At 44.6% G+C, this 17,906-nt stretch overlaps 1 protein-coding gene across 1 annotated transcript in view; it reads right to left on the reverse strand.

Annotated features, from left to right (window-relative positions):
- The window catches only part of CDH13 (cadherin 13), a 1,415,213-nt gene that overhangs the window by 80,761 nt on the left and 1,316,546 nt on the right, over positions 1 to 17,906 (reverse strand). Inside the window, exon 10 of the mRNA XM_006860296.1 lies at positions 17,298 to 17,551. Within this exon, the coding sequence (XP_006860358.1) occupies positions 17,298 to 17,551 (254 nt within the window). The remainder of the gene's footprint in view (positions 1 to 17,297; positions 17,552 to 17,906) is intronic.

A 17,906-nucleotide genomic window follows, 5' to 3' on the forward strand; every position in this document is an offset into this window, starting at 1 on the left:
AAAAAAAAGAGCTAAAGTGAATATAGAGAACTACTGTTATCTGATGGTACATGGAGGGGATTATAATCATTGTAATGAAATAAGGTGTATGATTTGTTGAATGTAAAACTGATGATCTGCCCTGTAAACTTTCACTCAATTCACAATAAAAACTTCAAAAAAATAAAAAAAAAAGAAGATAAAAGTAAACCCCCCAAAATCAAAATCAAAATCAAGCCAATGCTGGATTCTGTTGTTGGCCGCTCCGACAAAGAACAGACTGGAAATAACTGGAGGGTCTGAATCGGAAGATCCTCTTTGCTCATAGACCCCAGGGTCCTTTGTATCACTTCACTTAGCCCATTTGTCCAGGTCCCAGACTTGTTGAGGAGGAGGAAGCACTACAGGACATGGTGTAGTTTGTTGACCATCATGTGCTGTGCAGAGCATCTTAAAACACTCATCAACTGAATTCTGACACCCAAACTGGGAACAGAAAACACTTAACTAGCAGAAAATACAACCATGGCATACGCATGCTCTGTTGAAACTGGTGTGGTGCTGTGGGTCATGCTCTGGAGTACACGATTGTTTGAACTGCAAGGTTGGTGGGTCAAGTTTACCAGCCACTCCTCGGAAGTCCTAAGCAGGGTCTCTATGAGTCGAAACCAACTCGATGACGCTTAACAACACACAACAACCACAATAGGGACACTACCAAATCAGGTGCACCTGTCCCAAAGAGCCCAGCCACGCACCTTCCTTATTCAATACCTGAGATTTTACCTGTAATGGTGTTTCTGTGGCGCTCCTGGGCTCCGAGCGCTCACTTGTAGGTAAGCTAGTGCCAGATGATAAAACTTACTGTATTTTCACATAGAATTGGTCCAGGAAAATAAAGCACATAGCATTCATAGGAATGTCTCATGCCAGGGTTTTTTTTTGTTTTTTGCTGCTGTTGTTGAAACAACCTCTGTACAGTGTACAAATATGGTACTGCTTAGAAACTTCTATCTGCTCCCTTAAATTGCTCCAGGAATTGTGGAGTAACTGCCAACTGAGGTTTTAGTCAGGGAATACGTTGGCCTGGCTTGGGGGTGAGCAAAGTTGTCCAGGAGCAAACATGCAACACCATCGTTATGGGGACGAGCCACCAACTTCTACTGACTTCTTACAAACTATGTTCAAAGGCTGGCTTCCCAGAAAGTATGAGCTGCACAGTGTCTAGGCAAAGACTTTCTTCCTGGAAGAGCTACCCCCAAAGAATAGCGACGAGTTCCATGTTTGGTGGGAAAAGTGGTAATCAGCTAATAAAGTGCCGACTAAAAGAAGTGATATTTTTGACTTATGGTGTTGGAGGAGAATATTGAAAGTGCCATGGGCTGCCAAAAGAACCAATAGATCTGTGTTGGAAGAAGTGCAGCCGGAGTGCTCCTTGGAGACCAGGATGGCCAAAGTTCGTCTCTCATACTTCGGACATATTGTCAGGAGGGACCAGTTGCTGGAGAAGGATATCATGTTTGGTAAGGTGGAGGGTCAGAGAAAAAGAGGAAGACCCTCAACGAGATGGATTGGCTAAGTGACAGCATCGATGGACTCAAGCGTGGCAACAATTGTGAAGTTGGCCCAGGACTGAGCAGTGTTTAGTTCTGCTGTGCATATGGTCGCTATGAGTTGGCACCGACTCGATGGCACTTAACAACAACAACAACAACAACAACACACAGGCAAGTGCTTCTTTGAACTCCTGGTGTGGCGTGGTAGGATCAGCACTGCACTGCTAACTGCATGGTCTTCAGTTCAAACCCACCAGCTGCTCCTTGGAAACCCTAGGCAGGGTCACTATGAGTTGGAATAACTTGATGGTACATAAGAATAACAACACGTTAGGCGCTACTCTTGAGTATTTCAACCAGATTCTCTGGTTTTTCGCTCACAACCAAATCACGTGACCTCAAGTCCACACTGACGCATTGTAACCTCATACATGTCAGAGTACAAATGTACTCCATAGGTTTTTTTTCCTTTGGGTATAGATTGCCAGGTGCCTCTGGGTGGATTTGAACCACCAACCTTTAGTTTAGTAGCCAAGAGCTTAACTTTCTGTACCAACAATTGTTGTGCCATTGAGTTGGTACTTACTCATAGCGACTCTATGCACAACAAAACAAGACCCTGTCTGGTCTTATACCAACCTCACAATCGACGCTACCTTTGAACTCATTGCTGCTGCCACTGTGCCAATCCATCTCATGGGGGGTCTTCCTCTTTTTCTCTGACCCTCCACTTTACCAAACATGATATCCTTCTCCAGGAAATTGTCCCTACTGATAACATGTCTGAAGTGTGAAAGACGTTGTCTGACCATCCAGGCTTCCAAGGAACATTCTGAGTGTACTTCTTCCAACACAGATTGGTTTGTTCTTTTGGCAGACCATGGTACTTTTAAATATTTTCCTCCAATACCATAACTCAAATGCATCAATTCTTCTATGGTCTTCCTTATTCACTGTCCAACTTTTGCATGTGTATGAGGTTATTGAAAATACCATGGCTTAGGTCAGGCGTACCTTAGTCCTCAAACTGACATCTTTGCTCTTCAACACTTAAAAAAAGTCTTGTGCAACAGATTTGCCTAATGCAGTATGTCGTTTGATTTCTTGACTGCTGCTTCCATGAGTGTTGATGATTGATCTTAGAAAAATGAAGTCTGAGAACTTCAATCTTTTTTCCAACTATATGGATGTTGTTTATGAGTCCAGTGGTGAGGATGTCTATTTTCTTTACATTGAGATGCAATCCATACTGAAGGCTGTTGTCTTTGATCTTTATCTGTAAGTATTTTAAGTCTTCTTCGCTTTGAGCAAGCAAGGATGTGTCATCTGCATATTGCAGGTTGTTAATGAGTCTTCCTCCAGTTCTGATGCTAATTTTTTTTTTTATATAATCCAGCTTCTTTAATTATTTGCTCAGCATACATACTGAATAATATGGTGAAAGAACACAACCCTTTCTAATTTTAAACCATTAAGCGTTCCCTTGTTCTGTTCAAACAACCGTCTCTTGGTCTATGTACAAGTTCCTCATGAACACAATTAAATGTTTCAGAATACTCATACTTTGCAATGTTGTCCATAGCTTGTCATGATCCACACAATAGAAAAGCTCTGTGTAGTCAATAAAGCACAGGTAAATATCTTTCTGGTATTTTCTGCTTTCAGCTAAGATACATCTGACATCAGCAATGATAGCCCTTGTTCTATGTCCTTTTCTGAATCTGGCTGAACCCTTTGGAAGTTCTCCGTCAATGTAGATTGCAGCCGTGTCTGTATTGCCTTTAGTAAAATTTCACTCGCATGGGATATCAAATGATATTGTCTGATGATTTCCACATTCTGTTGGGTCACCTCTCTTTGGAATGGGCACAAATATGGGTCTCTTCCAGTCAGCTGGCCAGATAGTTGTCTTCCAGATTTCTTGGCATAGTTGAGTGAGTGCCTCCAGTGCTGCATCAGTTTGTTGAAAGATTTCAATTTATATTCCATCAATTCTGGTGCCTTGGGCTCCTTTCCTCAGTATCGTTGGCTCTTGATCATATGCTGTCTCTTGAAATGGTTGAACATTGACGGTTTCTTTTTGATACACTGACTTCCATCTTCTTTGGATGCTTTCTGCATCATTCAATATTTTGCCCAGAGAATCCTTCAATACTTCAAATTGAGGCTTGAAGTTTTTCTTCAGTTCCCTCAGCTTGAGAAATGCTGAGTGTATTCTTCCCTTTTGGTTTTCTAACTCCAGGTCTTTACACATTTCGTTATAATACTTGACTTTGTCTTCTAGAGCTGACCTTTGAAATTTCTTGATCAGTTCTTGTACCTGCTCACTTCTCCCATTTGCTTTAGCTTCTCTACACTGGAGAGCAAGTTTCAGAGTCTCTTCTGATATCCATTTTGGTCTTTTCCTTCTTTCTTGTCTTCTTAATGACCTTTTGCTTTCTTTCTGTTTGATGCTCTTGATGTCATCCCACAACTCTTCTGGTCTTCAGTCTTTAGTGTCTAATGTATCAAATCTGTTCTTCAGATGATCTCTAAATTCAGGTGGGATGTACTCAAGGTCGTATTTTGGTTCTTTTGGACTTGTTTTCATTTTCTTGAGTTTCAGACTGAATTTGCACATGAGCAATTGATGGTCTGTTCCACAGTCTGTTCCATCTGATCTTGTTTTGGCTGATGATATGGAGCTTTTCCACTGTCTCTTTCCAAAGATGTAGTCAATTTGATTTCTGTGTGTGCCATCTGGTGAGGTACAAGGGTATAGTTGTCTTTTGTGTTGTTTAAGAAATGTCTTTTATGTTGTTTTTTGCAATGAAGAAGTCATTGGTCTTGCAAAATTCTATCATGCGCTCTCCAGCATCATTTCTGTTAATTACCAAGGCCATGTTTTCCAACCACTCATCCTTCCTCTTTGTTTCCAACCTTTACATTCCAAGTGCCAGTTATCAATACACCTTGATTCCATGTTTGATCAATTTCAGACTGAAGAAGTTAGTAGAATTCTTCAGTTTCATCATCACTGGCTTTAGTGGTTGGTGTGTAAATTTGAATAATAGTAATATTAACTGGTCTTCCCTTTAGGCATATGCATATTATGCTATCACAGTCAGCATTGTACTTCATGACTGATCTTTAATATGTTGTTTTTGATGATGAATGCTATGTCATTTCTCTTCAATTTGTCATTCCTGCCATGGTAAACCATTTGATTATCAGATTCAAAATGGCCATTTCAGCTCTCTAGTGCCTAGGATATCAATGTTTATGGGTTCCATTTAATTTTTGACAATTTCCAATTTTCCTAGATTCATACTTCATACTTTCCATGTTTTGATGATTAATGGATGTTTACAGCTGTTTCTCTTCAATTTGAGTTGTGTCCCATCAGCAAATGAAGATCCCGTGGGCTTTATTCCGTTCACGTCATCATGGTCAACTCTAATTTGAGGCAGCAACTCTTCCCCAGTCTTATTTTGAGTGCTATCCAACCTGAGGAGCTCATCTTCCAGCACTACATCTGACAATATCCTGGTGCTCTTCATTACGTTTCAGTATTCAATATTCTGGTGTGATGTTACAGTGTTCCACTGCTAGTCATAAGGTTTTCAGTGATAAAATATTCAAAAGTAGTCTGTCTTTCTGTCTTCCTAGTCTGTCTTTGTCTGGAAGCTCAGCTGAAACTTGTCCACTGTGGGTGACCCAGCTGGTATTTAAAATACCCATGGCATAGTTTCCCGAATCACAGCAACACAAAAGCCACCACAGTATGACAAACTGACAGACGAGTGGTGAGCCTCACCAAAATACTGTAATGTGTGAATACAGCTACAATTAGATGAAGACCCGCATTACTGACATCTTAACTTCACTTATAACATCTTCAAAGATCCAATATCCAAACAAGGTCACATTCACAGGTACTAGGGGTTAGGACTTCAACACTGCTTATTGGGAGAGGATATAATTCAATCCAGAACAGCGAGTAACCCCATCACAAACCCAGTGCTGTTGTATCAGTTCTGACATACAGCAACCCATGGGGTTTCCAAGGCTGAAATCTTTATGGAAGCAGACTGCTATATCTTTCTCCCATAGCAGGTGGGATCGAACCACTTACCCTTTGGGTAGTCCCAGTGTAAGCCCAGAGACCCCCCTTCTCACTCAAGCAGCTTTATACAGGGACAAATCTCATTTAAAACCAGCTCTATCGGTGGACCTTATCATGAGATTCCTGCCAACCACATTAGCATGCAGAAGGAAAGCCACACATTAAACACATGCAAAAGAACATGACTAAAACATCCTTACCCAAAACACAAGCATCTGGATTCATCTGGAAAGCAAACGGGCAACCCGTGATAAGCTGTGTGTCTTCAGTGAGTCACATGACTCACTGCCTATGGTTTCCTCATCTGTATTCCTGCTAATACATGACAAGCCCTCTGTGAGAACCCGAGATGTGTTCCTTGGTGGACCGGTGGTGGTGAGGGGCATGACTGACAGACAGAGATATTAAAACACATCAGCTGTTTTCTCTATTTAACTGACATCTGTGACCCTCCTGAAATGTGTGACTTTCTTAAGACAAGTGTCTGTCACAATCCTTGTCTGTTTCAAACATCTTTATGAACATCTTCCTTTCCTTTTTGTAAAGAGCTGAGCTGATGGAAAAGTTCAGCAAACACTGGGCAATAAACAACATTTATTTCTGTCCACACTTTCTACATCGATTCTTAGAATTAATTCCTCAGGGCTGATGAGAAGGAACATCATAAGAATAACCCAACACAGCCAATCGAAACCAAGTTTTCAATAAGGGAAGTCTGACTACATCTGTTGAAAGAATTTTTAGAAGGTGGAGATTTGTAAAAAAAACAACAAAACCTTTCAACAGTGTAGTCAAATGGCCAGCCCTTTCATTGTAAGCACTGCCAACAAGTCTAGGTGAAGGTGAAAATGAAACCTTCTAAATTCTGACCACTCTATCTTTATCCACTGAAGATGGTAAAGCGTTGAAATATGAGATGCCTTTATTAGACCTTATGCTGTAGGATCAGCACTGGACTGTGAAACACAGCATTGGCAGTTCAAACACACCAATTGCTCCTTGGAAACCTTATACAGGGTTTCTATGAGTCGGAACTGACTTGACAACACTTAACAACATCTTCCTTACTGGCATCTTCTGAACAGAAAATCTGACTAGTGAGAAGTAGACTGAATTGCTTTAATATATTTGCTTCCATAATTAAAACTTCCATGGCACAGTTGGCGGTAAAACGTATTAGCATAGTAAATGTCCGATGGAAGAACATCATTTTAATTAAAAGATGACAGAGGTCTCACGGTAAACAATTCATTTATGTTTTGAGCTCTGTGTTGTCGGCAGCTCAGGAATGAAATATCTTAACTCATGAAAAAAACAAAACGCACACAAAAATAAGCCTCTGACCGCTCCCCAAACCCTGTTATTGAATCCAGTAACCACATTTAATTAAGATTGAGTGCTAATAATATAGTTGAGTAGATGGGGACAATTCTCTTAATTTCCCCAGGTAGATATGTTATTGTTTGGCCTTTAACTTCTGATTAAAATTTAAAGGGTGGGAGTCTGTACCACAAATTAAACTCTTAAATCTGGTCTTGAAATAACCACATTCTGATGGAGAGGTTTGACATGTTCCTTACTCCTTTCCATAAATGGGCAGATGCTAGCCAGTTTGGAGCATTTTTGAGAATACCAGGGATGAGAGAAATCTACATGTTCCACGGAACCTATATTTTTTTTCCCCTGCCTTCCACTTCTGAAGGTCTTAGAGGAGAATGAACACCAAGGCCTGTAGCCGGCAGGCAGTTTAGCTCACTTTCCCATAATTTTTGCTGCGATTTACTCTGAATGTGCCTCAGTATTAAACAATGTGGCAAAGAAAAGAACCCCATGAGTCAATAGGAAGATAGGCAGAGACTGAAATTGGGCATTTTTAACACATCTTTTAGGCCTGAATTTTAATCGTCCCATCTGCCATTTTTCTACCGGTGGAACCCAGGTTTGGCATCTACCATGGAGCTAAAAAGCACTTTGGTTCAGAGGAGGAGGGATAAGAGGGAAATGACTGAAAAAAATACGGAGCCCCACATAAATCAGGACAAAGGAGGTTAAAATTTCCAAAGGGAGCAGTAACTGTCGGAGTTGGAGCTCATCCAGGTAGTCTGTGTTCCAAGGACAGGCTCAGTTTGGACTGAGGATGCAGAAGACGTGGCATGCAGAAACAGGTCCTGAATGCCGCATTCACGACTCTGGGGAATTTGGTGACGAGGGCCAGCCGACCCCTCTGAGCAGTTCATGGTTCCCTAGTCCTGGTGTGGTGCTGTGGGCTAATGCATCAGACTGCAAAGCCGTTTGAACCGCAGGTCAGTGGTTCAAGCTCACCAGCTGCTCCTTGGAAACCCTATATAGGGTCCCTATGGGTCGGAATCAACTCCATGGCACTTTACAATTTACTGGCTAGGCTTAAAGCCAGCCCATGTGCAATGCCATTAGGCCTGGAAGAGGTCTGTCAGTGTTTGAATAATAATAACTTATGTCTGCTTAGGGAGTCCTGGTGGCACTGTGAGTAAGGCACTGGGCTGCAAACTAAATGTCAGCAGTTCAAATCCATCAGTCACTCCATGGGAAAAGATGAGATGGCTCACTCCTGTGAAGATTTAGAGTCTTGAAAACCCTACACAGGGTCACCATCAGTGGGCTTTGGTGTGTTTGCGTATGCACAGAACGTCAGCACACAGACAAGCACAGGGTGGCTGCCATTAATCTATTCTACATACATTTTCTAGACACTGGTCATATGCCAAGTTCCCTGGGGTGGCGCAAATGGTTTGTGCTCAACTGGTCACCAAAAGGTTGCTGGTTCAAACCTAGCAGCAGTACTGCGGAAGAAAGGTCTGGCAATCTGTTTCTGTAAAGACTCCAGGTTAAGAAAAGCCAGGACTCAAATCTACTCTCTATGTAACACATGGGGGCACCATGAGTCACAATCGACTTGACAGTAACAGGCTTAGTGCGGTCTTGTGACAGGCGGTGTTGGGTTCCAGGTACTCTAAGACCTTTGAGTCTCTTAGAATTTTCTCTTTGTTTTCTGACCCCAAACCAGGATGATCATATTAAAATACACACACAATAGCAACGGCTACCTTTTCCTGTGAAATTTCTGAAATCAGTTTCATGTCTTTGTGATTCAAATTGCAAGAGCTCCCCGAGGCAGTCTGCTCCTGCAATGGCTGGCAGTCCTGTTGGCAGCCCTCAGGAGTGCTTCCACTTGGTCCTGCAGACTTGCTAGAAGTTGGAATCGATTCCCTGGCAGTGGGTTTCAGTAGGTGGGTGATTAAAATGATTTGGTGACATGGCATATAGCTCATTAATAAATGTTGAAATTCCTCTGCTGCATACTCAGGGATTCTCGCAAGTGGAGATCTACAAATTGTTTGCCAATGTGAGGACATTTCCAGAAATAATAAATTCGTCATGCTAAAGTTGTCATGATGTTAAGTTCTACATGCCCTGGATATTTATGACTTGCAATGTATTGATTTTGCTGCTTTTGTTTTTTTCAAATACTGGTGCCAACAGATTATCCTTCGGGTCGTTAGCATTTCTGTTGGTCCCTGAGGACTCTGAAGAGCTGGGTGCTGGGCCTCACATGCTTAATTAATTAGATGGTATTAATGAGGCAGGTCCTGGCGATTTGTCCTGGAAGGACACAAACGCAAGTCCGAAGTCCACAAGGGAAGGACAGTTGAGTGCAGCGCCCAAGAGTGCGATGAGTTGTTTGAAGGGATTTTCAGAAAGCTGAAGGAAGCAGATACTCCCCTGGTGGCACTGTGGACCAGGCACTGGGCTGCCAAATACAAGGTCGGTGGTTCAAACCTACCAGCCTCTCGAGAGAACGAGAGGCTGCCTGCTCTTGTAAAGCATTAACGTCTCAGAAACCCTAAGGAGCAGCTGTTCTTTGTCCTGTACGGTCACTGGGAGTTGGATCCAACTTGATGCCAGTGTTTCCCCCCCCTCCCCTTTTCTCCCTGGCTGAGCATCATGGTTCTTACTTCTCAAGGAAACGATTTATTTTCTTCCTTTCCTGACTCCCTGCTTTTCTTCTGCCTCCTCCTTCCTCTTCCCTTTTCCTTCTTTATTGCCTCCCGCTCCCTCCCTCCCCAGAGGCATCTTTATCTGCAGCGAATGAATGTTCTTCTTCTTTTGACTGTAAGCTCCCCCAGGAGACAGCAGGCTCCCAGCAGCACACAACAGCTCTTTCATCAGTGAAAACACAGCTTCCCACCCAGTTTCAGGCTGAAAAACTTACTGCTGTCTAGCAGATTCCAACCCTTAGTGACCTCACAGGACAGGCTAGAACTGCCTCATGGGGTTTCTAGAACTGGAATCTTTAAGGGAGCAGAAAGCTTCGTCTTATTCTCGTGGAGCAGCTGGTGGGTTTGAACTGCTAACCCTGGGGTCAACAGCCCAATGCTTAACCCACAGCACCACCAGTAATTCTTTTCAGGCCGATTAAAAGAACCCAAACCGAACCCACGGCCACTGATTCAATTCTGACTCACAAGAACCCATTATAGGGTGTCAGAGGCTGGAAACCTTATTCTCACCTGTGGAGCAACTAGTAGGTTCGAACTGTCAACCTTGCTTATCTTACAGACCTACCAGGATTTCTTTTCCAGGCCTAAACTTGCCTTTACATATAGACCACTAAATAAGTGATAGACTAGTGATTGATAAAGGAGCTCTGGTAGCATAGTGGTTACGAATCGGGCTGCAAACCTTAAGGTCAGCGGTTCGAAACTACCAGCTGCTCCGCGGGAGAAAGATGAGGCTTTCTACTCCCGTAAAGATTTATACCCTCGGAAACCCTGTACAGGGTCGCTATGGGTTGGAACCGACTCCACGGCACTTAACAACAACAACAACAACAGTGATTGATAGGCAATTTCACATGGGCAGGGACAATATTTTTTCTAAGCACATCTCTTCTATACTCCATGTGGGGCCAGAAGCTGCAAAACTGTTTACCACAGAGCCCGGATGGGATGGGTTCCATCTGAACAATGTTTGGAATAGGAATTGCTCACAGGCTGCCATAAAAGAAACCCCTTGATTGTTAAGAGAGTGAAATAAGTCTGCTCAGACCACTCAGACTAACTTAGCTGCTGTTTCCAGCCCCCAAGCAACCCAGTGCATGAGCCTGCCGCAAAGGTCCGCTCCTATGACTCATTTCCCTGATACTGCTCCGGTACTAAATGCAGCCGTTTGCATTCTAGCAGCGTTATCAGGGAATGCTACTCTCTGACAATAATTAGCTCAGAAACGTGTGGCTGGGTGATTCTGTTCTTCCTGAGACAGGCATACCCCAATATTATCAGGAGATATCGGATTCCTGTCTTGTGTACCTGGAGGGCAGTTTCTACTCTCAAAGCTGAAGCAAGTCTTAGTTAGCATCATTGCCAACTGAAAGTAGAGCTGAGAAGAAGTTTTGTTTTAGGATAAGTTAATATTTATTCTCTGCCTGTTGCACTGTGGTAGCTTGTATGATGCTGTGATGCTGAGAGCTATACCGCTGATATTTCAAATGCCAGCAGGGATACCCAGGATGCATAGGTCAGTGGGTCTTTTATACTAAGACACACTAGGAATAAAGACCTGGCAATCCACTTCTGAAAATTAGCAGCATGAGAACCCAATGGGTGACAGTAGAACATTGTCCAATACAGTCCTAGGAGGTAAGTGATGCAGGTAGGGAGGTAGTCAACATGCACAATGGTTACAAGATTGGACTTGAACCCAACAGTGGTTCAAGTGAAGACGGCGCTTTGTTCTGTTATATGTGGTGTTGCCATGAGTTGGAATGGACATGGTAGATATTAACAGCAACATTTAGGTTCTCTTGGGTTAGAGGAGGATTTTGTGATCATGACACCAGTTTAGAAATCATGAAAGGAAGTCTAAATCTGACCACCTGCTGCTGCTGCCGCCGCTATGTGACAACTGGACTCTCATGACTCTGGTCAAGTGGAATCCCTCCCCCGAGGCTCTTCCGAGCTGAGGCTGTGCTGTGATAGAAGATAGAAGGACTGGAACTGGGTTATGGAGAACCACAGACTGGGAGACAGAAGGAGAGATGCAGAAATACATGTGGCGGAGAGGCTGAGAGTCAGTGGGGAAGGGGAGAGAATGAGTGGATGAATGAATGAATGAATGATTGAGTACAAAAGGCAGTAGAGAGGGGAGAAAAGGAGAGAAGAAGAAAGAACCAGGCAATGGACACAGACAGAGACAAAGGGGAGTCCACAGAGGGACTGATGAACAGAGAAGGAGGGAGGTGGGACACAGAGGAAAATGGAGAGATGGAGAAGAGCGCGAGAGAAAGAGATGAGGTGGGCAGGGCAATGAAAAGATAGAGAAACAGACTCAGTAGAGAGGGACCCAGAGATGGGGACACATGCACACCCACCCACACACAGTGACACAGAGATGGCCACACTCATCGAGTGACCAGACAGCCCCACTGGCTGCTACCGCTGGAATCCAGCTTGTTGGGGCCAGACGGCAGTGGAGACAGTGTGTGTGGGTGGGCAAACACCTATGTCTGCGTCAGCTCCCCTTCCCAGCAGTCAGTCCCACCCTTGTCCACCCCCCCACCCCCACACACACACTTCAGGAAGAATCATTAAGAAAACAGCAATAGCCCAGCCCAGGAGGTCATCATGTCTGCCCAGGAGTTCTGGGAGTCCAGTGCAGATGATTAGAAAAGCGTCTGCCAGCAGCATTTCTCATCATCTTGCCCCCATCCTTGCACACAGTCCCTCGGGGTGGCACTTCTGTGTCCAGGGTCATAGTCTGCGAACAAGGAGCCTTTGCTTCCTGGCACCCTGGCAACAACAGCACAGCCTGCTGATGGGATTATTGTAGCCTTGGCTAAGCTTGGAACCAGGAGAAGGGAGGCGAAGGAAGGTCAGACATGGGAAGTGGGGGAGAGGAGATCTAGTGGGGACCTGGAAAAGGGGGCTTTGGGATTACTCTGGCTTCAGCAAGAGAGGTGGTGACTGAGGAATCAGTCCAGAGAGAAAAATTTCTCTCTCTGTCTCTTATACACACTCCATTTCTACTGTTTCAAGGCTGGGAATGGAATCTGCTATAAATGTGCAGACCAGTTGGTAAGGCAGGAACTCGTAGGTGTATCAGCCACCATATTTTCTGAGAAGATGCAGGAAGCTGAGCTTGGGTCACTAGGCCTCTGCTCTTGGACCCCTCAGCATCCATTCCCACCCTCTGGGAGGAGTTCCTGGGTTTTTTAGAGGAGTCACCCTCCAAGTTCTCATGGGTTCGGTGCAGCTGACCCCAGATGGGCTCCAGGGTGGAGTCTGTCAGCACATCTTATCCCATCTGATGTGTTTGGGTTAGGGACGGGTCTTGTCCCACGTTGGCACACTGGGGCTCAGACCTGGGATGTGTGCTGCTCTGTTGGTGGGGAAGAGGGTGGAGGACTGGCATTGCTAGTGGTCCCTTCCCGCTACAGATCCTGGCCTTGCTGCTCCTTCATGACCTCCTGCCAGTCATCTCCTCCCCCGCAGACTGGAATTCTGCCCTCTAACTCTGCTGGGACAGTTTTCTGCAGGATGACCTTTCCTCCTGCTCAGTCCACTGGTGGGCAGTCATAGTGAGACACACCACCAACTTGACCCTGAGCCGAGCCACCCTGAGGGTCGTCTTCTGCCTCAAGATCAGCAGAGCAGACTCGCCTTTGGGAAGCTGAACCTTGAGCTGTGTGACCCATGAACTGGAAACTGTGTTCTTTCTATGGGGTCCAACCTGTTCCTATTCCCGAGAATCTGCCTGGAACCCCCAGTCCTACCTGCTCCCAGCCTGGTCTCCAAATGATTATTAATCCATACACTACCCTTAGACTTGTCCCATAAAGTCCTTGTTTTTCAGACATCGGCCAAACCTAAAACCTACCCAAACAAATCCAAAGTACTGTCCATCGAGTCTACTCTGATTCCTGATGACCCATGTGTGTCAGAGAAGAACTGTGCTCCATAGGCTTTTACTGGCTGTGACCTTCTAGAAGGAGATTGCCAGGTGCTTCTTCTGAGGCACTTCTAGGTGGCTTCAAACCACTAACTTAACGATTTGTGCTACCTAGGGTCTCCATGTACATTAGCCAGAGCTGGTCTAATCCAAGAAGCCAAACTGGTCCACCTTCCCCTCTGTGCCCCCATCCGTGACACCTCCACTTGCCCTGGTGTGTGGCATTAACCCTTCCACGCTGGGCACAGTCCCAGCCTCAGCATGCCAATCCTACTTTAATTTATTCCATTTTCCTGAGGTGAGCAGTCGTCTCTTACACCCTTTATATATATATATATATATATATATATATATATATATATATAAGGAGCTCTGGTAGCGTAGTGGTTACGAATCGGGCTGCGAACCTTAAGGTCAGCGGTTCGAAACTACCAGCCGCTCCGCGGGAGAAAGATGAGGCTTTCTACTCCCGTAAAGATTTACACCCTCGGAAACCCTGTACAGGGTCGCTATGGGTCGGACCCGACTCGATGGCACTCAACAACAACAACAACAATATATATATATATATATATATATAATGACAGTGATGCTCCCCTAAAGATACCTCAAGCCTGCATGACTAGCCGGTCGTTATCTGTGGAGCTTGGAGCTTCCCACCTCAGCACTTAAGGAGAGGGGTCTTTTCATGTCGAAATTGCATGTTTCCATTGCCAGGTACCAAGCAAGAGGGAAAAAGCAAAAAAATAAAAAGGAGAATAAAAGGATAGCTATTTCAGAGTCACATCATTACAAGATCTGGCTTTATTTCACAACCTTATCGAGTTCATCTGGCATTTTGCGAAGTTTTCAAAAAAAGAAATAAATCCACTTTTACGACGGGGAAGGTACTTTGTTTTCCTGTCTGAAGGCTTAGTCCACAACACCGAATCTATACCACCTTCTCAGGTGTTCCAAGGAAACTGGACACATGTTTATGATCAGTGCGTCTAATGTTTCATGATTTGTACCTCGTCTACAAAGGAGATAAGAGCTTGGAAGAGAAAGATGAATAACTTGTTGTTGCAGACAGAAGCAGACATTTGAACCTGCATGCTGATATTTCGATTTATGACGAAACCACATACTATGCAGATTATCCTGTATCCAGCAGCATTATACACACTGTAGGTCATTAAGTAACAACGTAATTGAACCTCATTAGAAAAAAATTCTTCTCTGAAAATGTGTAACAAAAATCAGCATCATAAAAAAGACCAGTCTTATCGCTTAGACAGAGACTGATAGATCCCTAAGACTTTGGCCCATGGTTATGCTTCAGGTCTGGAACGGAAATCAGCACTGTGGTTCAATTGGTAGTCAAACAATGGATGCATATATATGGAGGCTAACACCACCAGTGAGGTACGCACACCGCCAAATGGTCAACCATTCAAAATGGAAAGGGCAGCATTTACCTGAAGATACAGTTCAGAAGAGTGGGGAAACAAGGAACAGAAACAAGATGGCAGGGAGGAGGTAGGATAAGTGATGTTACATGGAGGAGACTTACAACCAATAAGATAAAGTATGATTGTGTGGAATGTGAAAATGATGATCTGTTCTGTAAGCTGTCACTCAATTCACAATAAAAAGTTAAAAAAAATGACTCTGTAAGCACTGGACAGAGATGAAGAAGTAAAAGTAGAGATTTTCAAAGATGAAAAAAATACGTATATTGTTTTGCAGAAACCCAACCCACATTTCTAAGTACCAGACGGCATCTCTGCTCCTTTTCCCTCCAAGTCAACTTGTCTTGAGCCGAGAGCTTGGGCCCCGAAACCAGATAGTTCCTGTTTCTGCTACTGATTTCGCTGTCAGTTTCAGGACTAAGGTGCACCTGACCCAAGTCATGGTATTTTCAATCGCCTCATATAGATGTGAAAGTTGGGCAACGAATAAGGAAGACCAGAGAAGAGCTGATGTGTTTGAGTTAGAGTTGGAGGAGAATATTAAAAGCACCATGGACTGCCCGAAGAACAAATCTGTGTTGGATAAGTTCAGCCAGAAAGCTCCTTAGGAGCCAGGATGATGAGACTTTGTCTCATGGACTTTGGACATAGATCATCAGGAAGGACCAGTCCCTGGAGAAGGACATCATGCTTCATAAAGTGGAGGGTCAGCGAAAAAAAGAGGGAGACCCCCCGAGGAGATGAATTGGCACAGTGGCAGAATGGGCTCAAGCTTTACAATAATTGTGAGGATGTTGCAGGACCAGGCAGCGTGCATGGAGTCACTATGAGTTGGAACTGACCTGACAACACCTAACAACACCACCAATAAGCTGAGTGCCCTTAAGCAAGTTTCTGAGAGTCTCTGAATTCAGAATACCGGCCATTCTGGGTTACATACAAGAGCTGATGCTAAATGTGTCTTTCAGAGGAGTTTGTACATCAGTCGAACAGGTGCCCACGGTTCTTATTTGCTCTGACTTTAGCACAAGGAAATGCTCGAAACCTTTTTCCTGGCTTAAAGCTGCATGTGCAGCAAGTGAAGATGACTGTGAGGAAGAATCTGTTGGGAGGGGGAGGGGTCCGTTCAGTCATTTCAAAGTGATGGTTAAGTAGAAGTTAAAGGACAAGTATGAGTTGTCCATAGTCAGACGTTTCTAACCTGGGAACTGCCATTACCCTTATTTCCAAATGGGGTTATTGAAAAGATTTCTCCACCCTCTGTCTGCCACCGGTTGTCATACTGTGGTGGTTTATGTGTTACTATGATGCTGGCAGCTATGCCACTAGTATTTCAAATACCAGCAGATTCACCCATGGTGGATTGATTTCACAGAGCTTCCAGACTGAGACTAGGAAGAATGGCTGGTGATCTACTTCTGAACATTAGGCACTGAAAACCCTCTCGGTCACAGAATATTTTCTAAGACTTCAACTAGTTTATTTTGAATCAGGAGGGACGGATTGCTGGAGAGGGACATCATGTTTGGTAAAGTAGCCGTGGAAACGATTCCAATGCATAGTGACCTTGTAGTACAGGGTGGACCTGTGCCACGGAGTTTCTGAGGTTGTTCGTTTTTATGGGAGAGACAGCCTCACCTTTCTCCCATGGAGTGGCTGTGGGTTTGAAAAGCTGATGTTATGGTTAGCAGTCCAATGCTTAACCCACTACCCCACCAGGGCTCCCTGGTTAAGCAGAGCATCAGTGCAAATGAAAGAACGGCTCAACGAGAAAGACAAGATGGCCACAGAGTGGACTCAATGAGCTGCTGGTCACACAGTAGGCGCAGGGTGGGGCAGCCTCTGATTCTGCTACACGCTGGGCCACCAGAAATCAGAATTGACTTGACGGTAACAAACACATACCACACTCTTCTAGAGAAGTCAGGAAATGACAGGCCATGTTTCTGAGATGCAGGACGCCACCTGCTGTCTCCACTTCGTGGTCTCATTGGAGAACACAGCCCTAAGTCACCCTGCTGGGGCTGGTCTAGCTGCTGGGGACCAGGTGTACAGGTCCTATTGTCTGCTAGTGAGCCAGGTCCCTTGGCACCATCTGCCCCCAAAGCTGCATTATGACATGCACCTCCAACTCACCCAGAAAATCAAAGAGGTTAACTCAACAGTGTTTTGCATCTGCAATTGGATGAGAAAAGCATTTTCCCTCTGTGCCCTGCTCCCTACCTGATGGTCTGATGCTGCAGAGAGTCGGGGTCGGTGGCATTCAATGTCAGCAGCACGCTGCCCACGGAGATGTTCTCCTGCCTGGTCACCATCATGGGGTCTGGGTAGAACACAGGGCCCTCGTTGACGTCCAGGACAGTGATGTGAACAGTTGCTGTGGAGCTGGGGCCGTAGGAGACGTCGGGGACCAGCGGGTCCTCGTTCTCCACTTTGATCAGCAGGGTGTGAAATGCAGAGATTTCATAATCCAGGGGCTGGAATGGAGAGAGAGGGGTTCTCAGGACTGAGAGGTTAAATGCATGAACATTCTGGGCAGGTCTTTCACACAAGGAGCTTGGGACATCCCACTGACAACCAGGCACATTTGGGGATGGGTGCTGGTTAAAATGGGGCAGAGCCTCACTAACTTATGAGGTTCCCTTTATGAGAAAGAATATGACAAAATTATGTATTTTTTTTTAAAAAAAAAGAGAAATAAACTACAATGCATGACGTGAACTTTAGTGATAGTGATCTCTCTTCTGAAGTCTCTTAACGCAACATTCTGATGGTGCCAACAGGTTCCCTACCTGTAACTACAACTTCTCACACTCTGAGACTGGGCAACTG

This window comes from Chrysochloris asiatica, unplaced genomic scaffold (assembly GCF_000296735.1).
Source record: "Chrysochloris asiatica unplaced genomic scaffold, ChrAsi1.0 scaffold00037, whole genome shotgun sequence".
NCBI classification, from domain to species: Eukaryota; Metazoa; Chordata; class Mammalia; order Afrosoricida; family Chrysochloridae; genus Chrysochloris; species Chrysochloris asiatica.